The sequence below is a fragment of the Thermobia domestica genome, chromosome 5, assembly GCF_964235325.1.
Source record: "Thermobia domestica chromosome 5, izTheDome1.hap1.1, whole genome shotgun sequence".
NCBI lineage: Eukaryota > Metazoa > Arthropoda > Insecta > Zygentoma > Lepismatidae > Thermobia > Thermobia domestica.
Genome location: NC_137458.1, coordinates 59255140 through 59271736, shown reverse-complemented (window position 1 = coordinate 59271736; position 16597 = coordinate 59255140). Strand labels below are relative to the sequence as shown.

Here is a 16597-nt window from a genome sequence, read left to right as displayed (position 1 = left end):
AGTATTCTTTGGGAAGGTCTAACTCCAGTGAACTAATGCCATGCTAAAAAGGTTCTAGTGTTTATGAGGACATCCTTTAAGATTTATCATTCATTATTAGTAAGGCAAAAAGGATGTTTATTTCCTTTAAATGTGGAAGTGAAATTTTCTTCAAAATAACAATCCGAGAACAGGAAGTTGGCTTTTTAGATCACGAGACATTTTAGGAAATCCCACTCTGTTATCAATTCTAAACACATTTCAACTATTTTTCTTCCATAATTATTTAAAACTATTTTATAAATACCCAAACGTGCTAATTGAATAAAAACAGTATTATTAACTCTTTTGTGAATTACATTCAATTCGTTGTAGCACTTTTGATCCGAGGAGTCCTTGGTTGGACCACACGTCGTATGAGTTTGTGATGAACAACATTCTGTTCATAGGTTTCCGTGTGGAGTTCTTCCCATTTCCTCGCATATTTTCTCTCCAACAGTTCGTTATTAATTCATTCTAGTTAATTAATCATATCCTTTAGCCTGAAGAGCACAGTGACGTAACTAAGGGGGGGGGCAAATGCGGCTTATGCCCCAGACACCGGATGAGAGAGAGCTAAACTGGGCAAATATTTATTTTTACCATAAGGCAAGGAAAGAAGTTTTAGCAAACTAAAGATCATAAAAAAAAAATTACCTCAGAAAGTTAACAGGATAACAATGATTCACCAACCTTAGAATCGTATCTGTAGAGCATAAGTTAGCTTCAAAGTTATCTTTTGAGGACATTGTAAAAAAAAACCTTTGCAGCCAAAAGAGCCCGCGAAGTTAAATTTTAGTTTCAACTTTTTCATTTAACTTACATCGATTTAAGAGATTTGCAAAATTTCCGAGTATAATACTCGAGACAACAGTTTGACTGACTGTCATAATTAAATATTCTATTTTAAAGCAACAGAGTGTTGATTCATTCTGCACATATGCATATCCCGATATAATTCCAAAATCATTATTATTTGCAGTAATTATGATAAGACTATATGAATATGTCAAGCATACTACTCTCAGATTGATTGGCAATCAAATGCTAATTATTTTGTTGTTTTATCTTGTGCTAAAAATTGAATTAGGTACTGCAATTTTGAAATCAAGCTTTACTACTTAAAGAAAAAAAATGGAATAGGAGATTTACTGTGTAGTCGGAGAGCATTTTGGTTTGGTTGGTCAGGAGGGGAGGGAGTGCTAAGGCAAATTCTTGACCCAGAAGGCGACTATCGCTGGAAAGGCATAACTCTGGCATGTTAAACATGTCATTATTTTTTAGACTCAATTCGCGAAACCCTTATTAATTTCGTATGAAACTTCAACAAAAATAATAATAATAATAATATGTAATAGCTATAGGCTGTATGTTTTCAGTTTAGTTATTATTATAGTAGTAGTAATAATAAACCCATTGAACCCAGGGGCGTCATTTCAGACTTCGCTTGAGGGGGGCAAGAGCACCACCGACATAAGAAGACTTTCACGTTTTGTACTAGAGATGGCCACATTTTCCGGAAAAACGGAAAACGGAAAATATTTTTTCCGGAAACCGGAAAATTGAAAACGGAAAATTTTCCGGAAAATCGGAAAACGGAAAATTTTCCGGAAAATCGGAAACGGAAAATTTTCCGGAAAATCGGAAGGCGGAAAATTTTCCGGAAAAACGGAAACGGAAAATTTTCCGGAAAATCGGAAACGGAAAATTTTCCGGAAAATCGGAAGGCGGAAAATTTTCCTGAAAAACGGAAACGGAAAATTTTCCGGAAAAACGGAAACGGAAAATTTTCCGGAAAAACGGAAACGGAAAATTTTCCGGAAAATCGGAAGGCGGAAAATTTTCCGGAAAAATGGAAACGGAAATTTTCCGGAAAACGGAAGACGGAAAATTTTCCGGAAAATGAAAATGTTCACTTGGAATAGTGACATTGGTCGTCTTACATTAAGAAATATAACGAAAAATGCTACGCGAAAACAACCTGTAAATGAGGCAATGCTCTTCACCATCTAGTGCTAAAGAAACGCAACTCAAACTTAACATTAGACAGGAGAGAAAAGGTCGAGTAAATCAGCGACGAAACATTCCTTCCTCCTACATCTATTTGTACACTTGCTTAATCATGTACTTTTTTTGTTTGCGTGAGGGCTTGCAGATCATTCGTTTGCACCGGGAAATTCACATCATGCGTGTGTTTCGGGGAATCCCCGATTATGCGTGTACCTGAGGGCAGAACTCTGGCAGTAGAGCTGGCAGTGTGTTATTAATACAACTGGTATGTTTATATTCCAACCATTTCTTCATTGCTTATCGTGATCACGGTGATCTGTCAAGGTCACAGATCCTGGGGGGCCGGGGGCAGCCCTCTCAAAGTTCATGTGGACCCCGCATTCTATTTATAAATATACAATATTTTGCACAATTTGAATTCAGTTTGTCTTAAAACCTTCATATATACCTTCTGCATCTGAATGGATCCCCAAAGTTACAGAGAAATTGGCGCCCTAGATTGATTCTATAGAATCCACACGCAGTAGTATTGGCGGGAGTACACTACGTATTCCAACTGAGCTCAACTCAGTTACATCCGACCTGTGCCATAGACTTTTTAACCCTAAGACAAATTCAATTCTACTGATGTAATTCAATTTTACACTTTACCCTAGTGTTACCATCTTGCAACTATAAGCGTCACAAATTCCAAATACCGGTACTATTGAGATAAATACCATAGTATGTAGCACTACTTGAAACTAGCGCCAGCTATTCATATAATGATCTATTCCACATAATTCTCTTCGTAACTTTTTCCGCTACTTTCTCTTAAACTGAAGGACGATTCCACCTAGTTATCGATACATCAATTCAGTTCTCAATGCTGACTTATTATCTGTGATTCTGTATGCATTTGAAAGTTTTACTTATTATTAGAGCAACCCAAAAGCATACAAAAGCATAAAAAGCATAATAGCTATTTGCACATATGGTTGGTACCTTGAACATGGTTGTGGCTGTCTAAGGGTCCAGAAGAAACTAATTTTAAAAGCATAATTTTAGAAAATAAAGCATAAAACATAATAAAAGATATAGCACAATTCTTTAAAAAATCTCTTTTTAACTTCAAGTTAAACATATTGTATTAATATTTTTAAGAAACAATATTTACAGTGCAAAAACATTGAGAACATACCAATGCAACAATGAAAAGCTTATTTTTATTTTTGTAAACTTTTTGGTCTAATCTTTTGACGTGGAGAAAAGAATAAAGGACAAAAAGAAGAAAACTTCCACCAACAATGAACACAAGAACTCCACACTATAATGTTATGTGTACCTCTTGAAGTTAAGCACTTTCTGTACTTATTGGTGGCATCTTTTACTTTCCCTTTCTGTATATATGCACCTCTAAGGCGCACACAAGTGATTAAAAAAAAAAAAAAAAAAAAAAAAACTGACTCGAGTAAAGCCTCTTTTTACAGTGCATTAGGTGGAAAGTTCATTAAATATGAAAGAAACTGGTTGCATAAAATATTAATAAATAGATCAAGATATTTAGAATATTTAATGTATAGTAAATATTATACGTTATACACGATTAATGTAAAACAATGATTGAAATTAATAATAAAGCATAATAAAGCATAATTTGGAAAAAAATAAAGCATAATGTGGGTTGCTCTACTTATTATTCTACATTCATGTTTTGTTACTAAATTGTGAACTCCTAATGCAATCAAAGTGTTTTATTATTATTATTATTATTATTATTATTATTATTATTATTATTATTATTATTATTATTATTATTTCATAAACGTAGATGATAATCTAGGTGCTGCTACTTCTATATCTCAGATTATCGCTTCACCTGGCGCACGCTCAAATGCATCTAAAGTAACAGAAAGATCCCAGAAAAAATGTTTTACAAATAAGGGAACATAGTAGTACGTAAGAAACAGAAAAGAATTCTGTCTGATCTCAGAGACCCTAAACCTTGTTCTTCCGCAAGAGCAGAGGTGCTTGATAGTAAAATAAGTAATACGGTACCAAAGGATTCCTCCAAAGGATTCTTCTTCCTTTGTCTTTCGTTGAAGCAATTCGGTTTCTTGAATTTATGAATGAAGTAGAACCAAGTTACCACTCACCATCCAGGCAAACTGTAACTCGCCGTATTGAGGCCTTGTTTTCTAAGGAGAAGTGTGACTGCGGAATCGATTGATTTGACAACAGATAGCTGGGCTTCGCAGGTTACGGAAAGTTATATTACAATCACAACCCACTATATGCTTCCATCTGAGTTCAATAAGTTCAGTCCTTCAAATAATTGAAATAGAAGTGAGGCACACAAGGGTAAACCTAACTCAGCACTTAGCCCATGTTGCAGAGTAGTGGAATATTTTAGATAAAATACATGCAATTGTCTATGATAATGCTAGTAATATCACAAGTGCGGTACGAGAACTTCCGTATGCAAGCACATGTTGTTTTGCTCAGACCCTAAACTCTCTATAATTAAGGGACTTGCAATAGAGAAAATCGAGAAAACGTTAAGTGTTGTTAGTCGAATTGTTTCCCACTTTAAATATAGTACGTTGGCAACGTCAGAACTGGAAAAACATTAAAGGTTATTAGAATTGGAAGTACATTTCCTTATACAGCAAGTTAAAACTCGGTGGAACAGCATACATGAAATGCTTGAGAGATTAATAGAACAAAGAAGAGCTCTTAACAATGAATTATCAGATAGAAATGTAACAAAGACGTCAGATTGCAAGAAATTTAACCCTTTAAGGATGTCCAAAATTTTAGACTTTCACTCAAACAGCTACTGCTTCCTTACTATTTATCGTAGGATCATGGTTCATACCTCGTTTTTCTCACGATAGAGCATACTTACCAACGGTACCACGTGTCGGTATCATAAACCTTAACCGGAAAATCAAAAAAAAAAAAAAAAAAAAACAGAATTTTTCTGAAAAAATCACCCCTTCGTAACACTTGCGCCCCTCGGGCCCGTCCCCGGTTTCACGTTGGGATCTAAAAAAAATGATAAATACCCAAAGGTAGGTCTACACATAATCCTTATGCAAGTTTCAATCTGATATCTTGAAAACTAAAGGCGTGAAAAAGTTTTGAAATTTGCCTTAAGAAAAAAATCACGTCCCTTCGCACCATTTGGCGCCGCCAAGTTGACTATCCGGTTCCAAAACGCATCTGCGGTGTTCTTTGATCCATCCTTGACTTGAAAAATAAAAAAAATCCCGGCTTAAATACCTGTTATAGAACCTAAATAAGCGGTCAAAGACGATAGTACGCCATGGTATATAAATATACCAGAACTCTTTAAAAGGTTAAACTTCCTACACACTAGGGATGACTACATTTTCAGGGAAAACGGAAAACGGAATATAATTCTTCCGGAAACTGGAAAATTAAAAAGACGGAAAATTTTCCGGAAAAACGGAAACGGAAAATTTTCCGGAAAATCGGGACGGAAAATTTTCCGGAAAACCGGAAACGGAAAAGGACCCCGCACTTTTCTTATGGAAAGTGGCTTTCGGCTAATGTTGTTGAAACTTCGCTGGTTGATAGTTCTTAACATGTGGATCAAAAGTCTCAATGGGCACAAAGACCGAAATCCACTCCTTCCCCCCCCAAAAAAACCGCCTCCAAATAGCTGGGGGGATTGAACTGATTTCAGCATGTAAAACAATTTGTTGTTTTAATCAACTCAACAAGGACCCCAAACAACCACATGTTAGACTATCAAACTACCCCACTTGACACCGCCCTTTTCCCCCACGTATCCCCCCCGCGAATTACCTTACGGATATTCCATATTACTGTAGTTTATAGTTGCGCGTATCTGTTGAAATACCTACAGTTTTGGTCTCACCGACGATATAATGGGTTTCACATCGCTGATTACGAATCTGAGGTGAGAGTTCTAGAATTCAAGATGGAGGATCAATATGGCGGATCAAAAACACGAAACTCCTGAATGTAGCCACAAATAGCTGTTTACTAGGGTATTTTGGGTCGTTGGTTACGAATCTGAGGTCAAAATTCTTGAATTCAAGATTGCAGATCCAATATGGTGGATAAACACGTCTGTAGTAGACTAGAGTGTTTTTAGATCGCTGTTTAAGTACGCAACATTCCTTGATACTTCAGCCACCATGTAGAATTATTCTGCACCCTTGCCCTTTACCAAATCCACCACAGATATCTTAATGCTGAACGGTGTTAAAATAATTCATCAATTATCTGTTCATTATTTTCATCATTTCGGTTTGCAGCATCTAATGTGGTACTTAGCAATGAGTCATCGGGATATCTAATATTCTGTAAATGTCGTGCATGGCCTAAATACCACGAGACACTTGCAACGTGCGCACATGTACCTAATGTAAGAGCACCGCTTTGACATATACAGTAGTAACCTTGAATAACATTTTGATCATAATCCTGGTCATCTTCATCATTGGCTACATATGCTATGAAAACTTGATGCTTAGTTGCATTGCGGAACCTTGAGTAGAGACGTATGCGCAGGAATCCCGGTTCAGTTACGTTTTTGTCAATCTCGAATTGCTCATCCTTATCTCGTATTAGTTTATCTTGGACGTAAGAGGATGAGAGATCTACTTGATATGTGCCTACAGTCAAATCTCGTAAGTAGTTTAAGTTAAGTACATAGAAATCAATTAGGCTTTGATCATTCAGCGGTACCCATTGACCGTTACTTCTAATAAGATTATCTACCTCCACTCTTGCTTTAACAACGTTCGGCATGATTGACCTATTTCCCATTTCTCTAGCTAATTCAATGGTTGCATCTTGCATGAAAATAACGGGATGGTATCTGTTCAAAATAGCTCCAGCTATGCGATAGAAACTATTCAGTTTCTTTGCATGTTGCGGATTTAATGTTTGTGCTAGAAACTTAAAAACAGATCTTAGATGCCCGTTTCTTGCCTCGACTATCCATGGACTTTTAGTAACTAGTCGAGAAGTATTCGCATCTTCTGTTGATAGTAGTCTTTCACGTGGTAGTAGGAGTGCGGGCATTCTATGATCAATTCCTAAATATTCCAGTAAAGGAATTGCATCGCGGTATCCTCTGTCTACTAACACAATGACCAGGATTATGATCAAAATGTTATTCAAGGTTACTACTGTACATGTCAAAGCGGTGCTCGTACATTAGGTACATGTGCGCACGCTGCAAGTGTCTTGTGGTATTTAGGCCATGCACGACATTTACAGAATATTAGATATCCCGATGACTCATTGCTAAGTACCACATTAGATGCTGCAAACCGAAATGATGAAAATAATGAACAGATAATTGATGAATTATTTTAACACCGTTCAGCATTAAGATATCTGTGGTGGATTTGGTAAAGGGCAAGGGTGCAGAATAATTCTACATGGTGGCTGAAGTATCAAGGAATGTTGCGTACTTAAACAGCGATCTAAAAACACTCTAGTCTACTACGATTTGTGGCTTCGACGTGTTTATCCACCATATTGGATCTGCAATCTTGAATTCAAGAATTTTGACCTCAGATTCGTAACCAACGACCCAAAATACCCTAGTAAACAGCTATTTGTGGCTACATTCAGGAGTTTCGTGTTTTTGATCCGCCATATTGATCCTCCATCTTGAATTCTAGAACTCTCACCTCAGATTCGTAATCAGCGATGTGAAACCCATTATATCGTCGGTGAGACCAAAACTGTAGGTATTTCAACAGATACGCGCAACTATAAACTACAGTAATACGGAATATCCGTAAGGTAATTCGCGGGGGGGATACGTGGGGGAAAAGGGCGGTGTCAAGTGGGGTAGTTTGATAGTCTAACATGTGGTTGTTTGGGGTCCTTGTTGAGTTGATTAAAACAACAAATTGTTTTACATGCTGAAATCAGTTCAATCCCCCCAGCTATTTGGAGGCGGTTTTTTTTTGGGGGGGGGGAAGGAGTGGATTTCGGTCTTTGTGCCCATTGAGACTTTTGATCCACATGTTAAGAACTATCAACCAGCGAAGTTTCAACAACATTAGCCGAAAGCCACTTTCCATAAGAAAAGTGCGGGGTCCTTTTCCGGAAAATCGGAAGACGGAAAATTTTCCGGAAAATCGGAAGACGGAAAATTTTCCGGAAAACGGAAGACGGAAAATTTTCCGGAAAATCGGAAAACGGAAAATTTTCCGGAAAAACGGAAACGGAAAATTTTCCGGAAAATCGGAAAACGGAAAATTTTCCGGAAAATCGGAAGACGGAAAATTTTCCGGAAAAACGGAAAATGTGATTTCCGGAAACCGGAAAACTCTTTTTCCGGAAATGGCCATCCCTATTTTGTACTAGTATATTAGTAGTCAATCGATTAAAGTATATGTATTACTCAAACTCTTGGGTAGTGCTCTCAACGGGTCGGGTCGGGTTGAAGACCGACCCGACCCGTGACCCGAATTGACTGACCCGACCCGAGCTGACCCAACAACCCGACCCGAGTAGCCTGACCCGACATCTCGACCCGAGCTGACCCGACTGACCTGACCCGACCCGTTTGAGAGCACTACTCTTGGGGGGGCAATTGCCTCCTCCTGCCCTCCCTAAATAACGCCCCTGATTGAACCTTTGTGTTTTGACCGTAAAATCAAACTCCCGCAGAAAAGTAATTTCGAAAGACTTACTGAATTTCTATACAGGGTGTCCATAAAATCCGTTGCTACTCCTATAATCCCGTGGGTTCGCATGAGTTTTGCAAACAGCAACGAGACCCATATTTCATTATTTTAAGATCTATATTTTAAGTTAATTTGACTTCACCAGTGGCATCGCCAGAGGGTGGGCAAGGGGCAGCTTAAATATTTTAAATAGCAAAAGGGGACGAGGAATATATCGTTTGAAAGGGATGAATGAAAGAAATAATGTATGTTTCCGGTCGCTCGGTGGATCTATCGACAATAGCAGACTAAAGTCAAGGTGCACAAAGGGCTGTTGCCACCCTAATAATTCCGAAACAGCTGAAACTGTGTCAGAGTACGAAACATGTCCTCAGTTAGTGAAACGAGGATTTAAAAAAAGAAATTATGAACATTTCGAGAAAACGAATTATCTCAAAAATTGGAAATATCAATAGTGATCGTGTAATAACTCATTCAGAAGGGCTTGTTACACGAAGCAACGCATAACATCGGGGTCGCTATCTTACCCATATTCGAAATGGCAGAGAATCAAACGTTGAAAAGTCCGTGCTCCGATACCTTTAGTCTACACAGCATAACCGTGGGACGTAAAACTGAAAGAATTCATTTTCAAAGAAATCTTGACGAAGCGTAGACTCGCTGACGAGGAACGAAATGATGATATAATAACGTTTTTAATGTTAGCTTAAATCGCTATACGTTGGCCTGCTTCAGAGAAATAAAGATAGGAAATACAATTATTACTGCTGCTACTAGTACTAATAGCAGTAGTGGGAGAAGAAGAAAATATTTTCAGTTTGTTGAAAATCAGGAAATAAACCTTGTACCGAAAGTGCATTTTCTTTCGATTATAACAAAAAATATATTGTCTAAAAACGGTATTTACTAATAAATTATTACAAATGAAATAGGTATAAGCTACCACTATAAAAAAATTAAAAATAATTGAAATTAAATATCGTATATGAGAAATACAAGGTTTCAAAACGAACAGCTCTTGAAATTACTTTGGCTTATGCGTCTAAAAACTCCAACTTACAGAGATCCTTTCCCAGAAATCCAAGGAAAATGAGATGGCTGGAAACCAGTGGTGCCCGACCCCCTAAATATATCATTTCCCCATTTAAAAAAGAGTAGTAGAAGAAATCGGAGTGGGTTGTAACAAAACCAAGATAACTTCCTTTGTAGGCATTTTGTTTTTGTTCATCTGTTTCCATTCAACTTTTTATATTTTCTCTACAAACTACACATTGCATATCAAATCACTTTTCATCCAAATTCAGTCGCTCTTAAAGTACTTTATACCTTCGTCATCTACTACCGTCAATTTACAACGCTTATGTTCGGAAACTTTACATCTTCTACTTGAATTCCAAATAAAATCCTATCGAAATTCTCCGAACTTTTTTCCTCCTTTTGCAGTAATATTGAACCGACCGAAACCCAATATTTCAATCGAAAATACAAACAACTTGAATTAGTTGTTTCGTTTCTTAACTCTGACCGAAGAGAAAGTCTTTCATGTGACTTAAATTCTACTTCTTTTGTGCTATCAGTAAAATCTAACTTCAAAACGATTTACTCTCTTAGCGTGCAATTTAGGTAGGCAATTATGTTGGTCCATCTTTCTATTTGAACTCCGCAGTAAAAACCTATCAAAACTCAACGTACTTCGTGTCTTCACTCTTGCCTCCTCTTGCGATAATATTGAACCCTCCCAAACCCAACAATCTAACTGGAGACTCTAGAATCCAATAATGGTGGTGCTGATATCCAACCCTGAGTCTGAAAATTAACCCCACATTTCTCTACGAAGCCCTAATTCCTTCATAGTAATAATTCCATAAATGTACATGTTTTCTCTGCAAACAAATTCTAATGCTCACTTGCTGAACATTTTCCAAGCATACCATATCATAATACCGATGCACGGAAATCTTGGCTTAGCGTTTCGGCCCCACCAGTTACCATACACTTCGCAGACAAGGACTCGATAGCGTTAATCGCGAATTAATCGGGCTACATGTCCTAAGCACTATAGCGACTTTCCAGCAGCATATATCATCAGAAGGACTCCACTTGTGATTTTCTCACCAAAATTCAATCTTACTTATCCATTTCTAAGCCACTTCAAGGTCTTATTTTTAACCACCATATTCCCTTAATCGAAAAAATACTCAAAATTCTATCTTTTATATGAAATCCACTTACCCGGCAGCTCAAGAAGATCCATTGTTTCTAGTGTTGGTAGTTCTACGAGTGATTTTCTCTTCTTTCTTTAACGGTGGCACACTTTGTGGTTCTTACTGTTTCCAATATTTTAAAAACTATCTGTATAAATGATTTATGTATGTGTTGTTCCATATTATAAATAGGATATACCGACTTTTACTGGGTTTTACTTTGTTTAATCTGTATCATCACCTTGTTTGTAGTAAATATAAGCTATGTATATACTAATTAGATTTTTCCTATCTTATTTTAGTCTAAAGAGAAAAAGTAATAAATCATACAGAATTCTTTAGCTAGCCGAATTTGCAACTCTGTATAATCGGATAAGGAAAGATTGGATATAGACGCTTTAGAAAAATAAGTTGTTGAGAGAGAGTTCTCTCTCTCTCTCTCTCTCTCTCTCTCTCTCTCTCTCTCTCTCTATATATATATATATATATATATATATATATATATATATATATATATATATATATATATATATATATATATATATATATATATATATATATATATACACATATTTCTATATGGATATTGCATTATAACAGTCTCTCTTTGTTTTGGAGGGGGTTCCACCGTTTCACATGTAAGAGGCGCTCCAAGTGATATCGGTAGCTTATTTAGTCGTTCATATTCGAGAGGATCGCTTCAAGAAAGATCAGTTTCCTCCGACATACAGGATACAGCTCGAGTTGGAGCTGTATCCTCTGTGTTACAGAATTTTAGTTTTAGCCTATAACAGTGGCTAATACATAGGTCCCGGTGATAAGCTTTGAAGCAGGCAGTATATCTCTCGGGAAAAGTTATTTGTAAGGGATGTCTGGAATTAAATACAATTTTGAAAAATGAAATGAAATGAAATCTTTAAGTTTTACGTCCCACATTATGCCGGTTAGGCTAACGGAGACGGTGATGATGAGAGATGAGTGAAATGGTGGAATGAAGAAAGTGGGAGGAAACGGGAGAACCCCGAGAAAACCCACGAGCACGGTGTTTGTCCACCACAAAGTTCACTTGGCGGGAGGAGGGTTTGAACCCGGGACCCCAAGCACCAGAGGTGAACGCTCTACCACTGAGCCACCGCGGGTGATTAAGGTGGCTGCACTTAAAGGAAATTGCTTTATTTTGAAGTTATAATTTTTGAGTGTTTAAGTTTTTCTGGAGTTAGAAGTTGGTCTGCTATTTCATAACAGTTACTTAAAGGAAATCTCTTCTCAAATTAGAACATTATTCTTAAGCAATAAAGCGTTCTGTATGAATTGGAGAAATGCTTCATCCAGCAGTTTCCCTGAACCGTTAGTCTTTAGTATTTGGTGTTATTATTATTATTTTTATTATTATTATTATTATTATTATTATTATTATTATTATTATTATTATTATTATTATTATTATTATTATTATTATTATTATTATTATTATTATTATTATTTACCTTCGAGGACAAAAGGAGAGAAGGAAACATGGTGATCATGAAAAAAAAGGAATTCGAGATCAACGAATTTACACGTTTCATGGCCCATAGATATGAAAAAAATAATTTTTCGACATTTGTCCGTCTGTTCGTCCTGATATACACTCGTCTAGAAACCATACCGTTCAACGTATCCCAGCCAGATTTTAAAGTAAATTTTTTATGTGATTCTCCAGGGCCTGGAGAGTTTCGAATTTTCTTCCTGTCCCTAAAAATAAAAAAAGTTTATTTAAAGGTAAGAATCAGAAATTGCGATTTTCTTAAAAAATAAATAAATAACTTGAAAATTTTGTTTATATTTCATACATTAAATTTTCGGAAACAACCCATCGTGTAGTATAAGTCGTTTCTCTAGGAAAAATCGAAAACAGGCAGTTTTGTTCTTGGAGATGTTTTTTTTTTTTTTTCGGACGATTTTCTCGAAAACGACGCAGGCGATTTTGTTCATATTTCATTTATGACATGACAGTATGCCATAACTCATTTATCCTGAAAATCTACGAGAGATTTTCTTTCGTATGTGTAAGTTTTTTTCGGACGATTTTTCTCAAAAACAACTTGGGCAATTCTGTTCGTATTTCGTAAATAATACATTTTCCGTTAAATTCTATAATTTTACTAAGGGTCCACAAGGGGTAATTTAGTTTATTTTTTTATTTTTTTACAATTTTGCAAAATACCACTTATGTGACTGTTATTTATAAACAAATATTTCGTTAATAATCCTGACATACAGCATAAGTCATTTCTTATGAAAACATCTACAAGAGTAGTTTACTTTTGAGAATGAGTTATCTTTGCGTGAAGTTTTCCGAAAATGCCTTATAATTGTGTCCGTACTGTATTTCACAAGAATATGTTTCATTAATAACTGCAGCACAACATAATTTAGTTTAAGAAATCGGAGCGAGAAAGTTTAGTGGAGTGGCCTATACTCTTTAAAAAAAAAAAAATTACCGTAGACAAACATGCCAGTTCAATTTTTGTTTTACAAGTAAAGAAAGATTACGAGAATAATGGCGATAGAATATCTTCTTTGGGGGGGGGGGGAATACATTTTCTTCTCTTAAATCTAGAAAACATCATAATTTGTTCTTAACTTCAAATCTGAAAATTCAAGTAATATTTGATGCTCGATGAAGCCAAGTAATAAAATTGTTTTGTTAAAACGTTTGCATAATAATATAAAAGTGTGAGTATTAGAACAGTTATATTTCATTACGACGTGTTGAACGTTATCAAAAGACAAGCAAAATAGAAAGACAGGTAAAACGGATAAAATATTAATAAATTATACGTAAAAGTACTTGTCAGAGGTGTGACCATACCTTTCGTCTTTCGATGATATTCCACGTATCGGAATGAAATATCCCAAGATTTTTAGTATGAACAAATCTACCTATAATTGAAGAATGAATCCTTAGTTGTGTTTCAGGAAGCCACAATTCTTTTTCATATTGCTTCAAAGTAGATACGTGTAAGTGAAATGTGGAGATCGATAGATATAGTATTGTTTTCTTAGAATACTTTTTTTCTTTTCCAGACTAGTCTGCAAGTGTGAATAGACATTATTAACTCAGATGGAAATAGCAGCAGCATTCAGCATTCTCATTATAATGGCCACCATTCTTTCGGTGCAGAATATGGAAGAAGTAAGTGCATGTTTGCTATAAGAGGAAAAAAGTGATGGAATTTTAATTTTGATGAAAATTATGTTTGAAAACTTAATGTAGATATGGAAAGTCAGAATACTTTGTCTAAACTCGTGTAGTGGTTTTATTAGTTGCTATTTGTGGAGTTAGTTATTTAATTTTAAACTCCAATAGATAATTTTTATTACAAATATTATTATTTGTTCCAGCATAAATAGGAACAAGTCATATTTCTTCTACATTGGGGTATATCCACGGAAACAGGGACAAAAATTCATGAAAGAAATATAGTTATAATTTTTAGTCAAGTTGTTCTTTTGATAAAAAATATAGTTGTATATAGCTGGCATCATTAATTTTTTTTCAGAGAATTACTATTTTTTATTTTTTTCCCGTAGGTTACCTTTCATCTACTAAGTTTTAATGTTGCTTATATTATACAAGCCTTATTTATTATTACATAGGTCTTACTTTTTTCTGTCGGTATCCCAAGTAAAATTTCATATAACTGATGAAACCTTTTCCTAAAGTAAAGTTCAATATTCAACTTAATTAAACTGTGCTTATTTCAAATTACTATAAACACCCTGGCCAAATGACTTGTCTCATATGTTAATACTTAGTACTTCCACCCTTAGCATGGAATACAGCTTTCACACGTCGTGGAAGTGATTCAATGAGGGCATGGCATTTGTCGAGGGAGATATTGCACCATGCTTGATGAAGTGCTGAGTCCAGTTCCGTCAAATTCTTAGGCACCCGGTCAAGAAGGCGTAGCTGGGTTTCCAACTCATCCCGTAAGTTTTCAATCGGGCTCATGTCCGGACTTTTTGCAGGCCAATCCAGATGTTCAAACAACCCACTATTGTCCGTGAACAGCCTTAGACCGATGTGGTGTCGCGTTGTCCTGGTAGATCCATCGCCGTCCGGAAACCAGTCTTCCATTAAGGGCTTGACAACATCCTCCAGATGTTCCAGATACTCCTCGCCAGTTCTGTGACGTTTTAGAGTAATTAACGGACCCACACCATTCCATCGAAACGCTCACCAGACAAGCACAACAGGCTAGCAGCTTGCACAACAGGACCGATGCAATCTGGATGAAGAGCTTCGTGCTGTTCCCGTCCCACTCGTCGTCTCCCATCAGTTGTAAAGAGTGTAAACCGGCTCTCATCACTCCACACTACCTGTTTCCACATTTCTACATCCCACTGACGGTAGTCTTTAGCCCAAACATGCCGACGCTTTTTACTTGTCGTGGTCAAATACGGTTTGTGCGTGGGGCGGCGACTTGCAAGGCCCATAGTTTGGGCCTTGCACTGTACGTTCGGGAATTGCTGTATCTCGATTCTCATTAAATGCCTTCGTGATTTGGTACGTTGTCATGCGTCTGGTTTCACGATTTGCCTTCACTAGCCTCTTTAGATGGCGACGATCACGATCCGATAGGGCTTTGGGTCGATGGCCACGGGATGTTGAAGCACGTTTTTGTCCCTCAATCAGGTAGGCTTTATACAGTCTTGATACACTTCTCGTTGATATTTTGAACTCACGAGCTATGTCCGACACTTTCTTTCCACATTGTTTCAGAGCTACAATCTGGTCCTTGGTGAACTCGTCTATTGCTTTCGTGGACGCCATTTTACCACGGCTCAAAGTGGTTCAATTCTACACAACACACAGCTTATGAGCCGAGTAGTACCATAGCACACTACTACTAGCGCCAACTATCGCTAGGCACACAACTGGCTGAATTACTTGCCTTGCACACGTTCATTGTACCCGTGCGCTATGAGAGAAGTCATTTGGCGAGGGAGTTTAAATGTATGTTGCATATACTTAATAACAAAAGACCGTTGACAAATGTAACGTGAGTTACCCGACTCTGTGCATATTCCACTAAATTAAGTAGTCATAAAATGTAAGTAAAAATTTAATATTTTTGTCATAATTAAATTATGTATGTCCCTATCTTACATAGTAATGTCATGCACATAGCTATGCCAGGACAAAAGAAAATGTACTAAAAAAATCACAGGTTCTGAATGTAGGGAAAAAAATTGTAACGTGAGTTACTATAGTATTTTCTTTTCTCCTAGGTTTGTTGTATCATATAAAATGACGATATTTGGTAATTATTCAAATAAATATGACAGCTTTCCTTAAAAAAAAAAAAAATAATAATAATAACGGAGCTTGTAAGTTTATTATGGTCAGTATCCTTCAAAATATACGTCATTACGTAACGTGAGTTACCATGGACATACCCATTGGCTTCTTGTTGTTCAAGCATTAAAAATAAATAAATAAATAAATAAATAAATAAATGGTCATGTTTAAACTGGAGGTGTGAAATTCGTCATTTAAACTCTTAATTAAAAACTAGCTGAACCTGCGCTGTACACACAGCGCATGATTTTGATATGAAAATGAATCCTCATTATAACTGTACTTTACACACAATTGAAGGACGGGAGGACACACAAAGAAGTGAATTATTA

The 16597-nt window shown here is 36.4% G+C and overlaps 1 protein-coding gene across 2 annotated transcripts in view; it reads left to right on the top strand.

The window, feature by feature from the left end:
- The window catches only part of LOC145685927 (uncharacterized), a 196326-nt gene that overhangs the window by 33491 nt on the left and 146238 nt on the right, over positions 1-16597 (top strand). For both annotated transcript variants that reach the window (XM_081758701.1, XM_081758700.1), the window contains exon 2: positions 13988-14096. Coding sequence is in view for 1 of the 2 variants with exons in the window: in XM_081758700.1 (XP_081614826.1) it covers positions 14025-14096 (72 nt within the window). In the remaining variant the exon portion in view is untranslated. The remainder of the gene's footprint in view (positions 1-13987; positions 14097-16597) is intronic.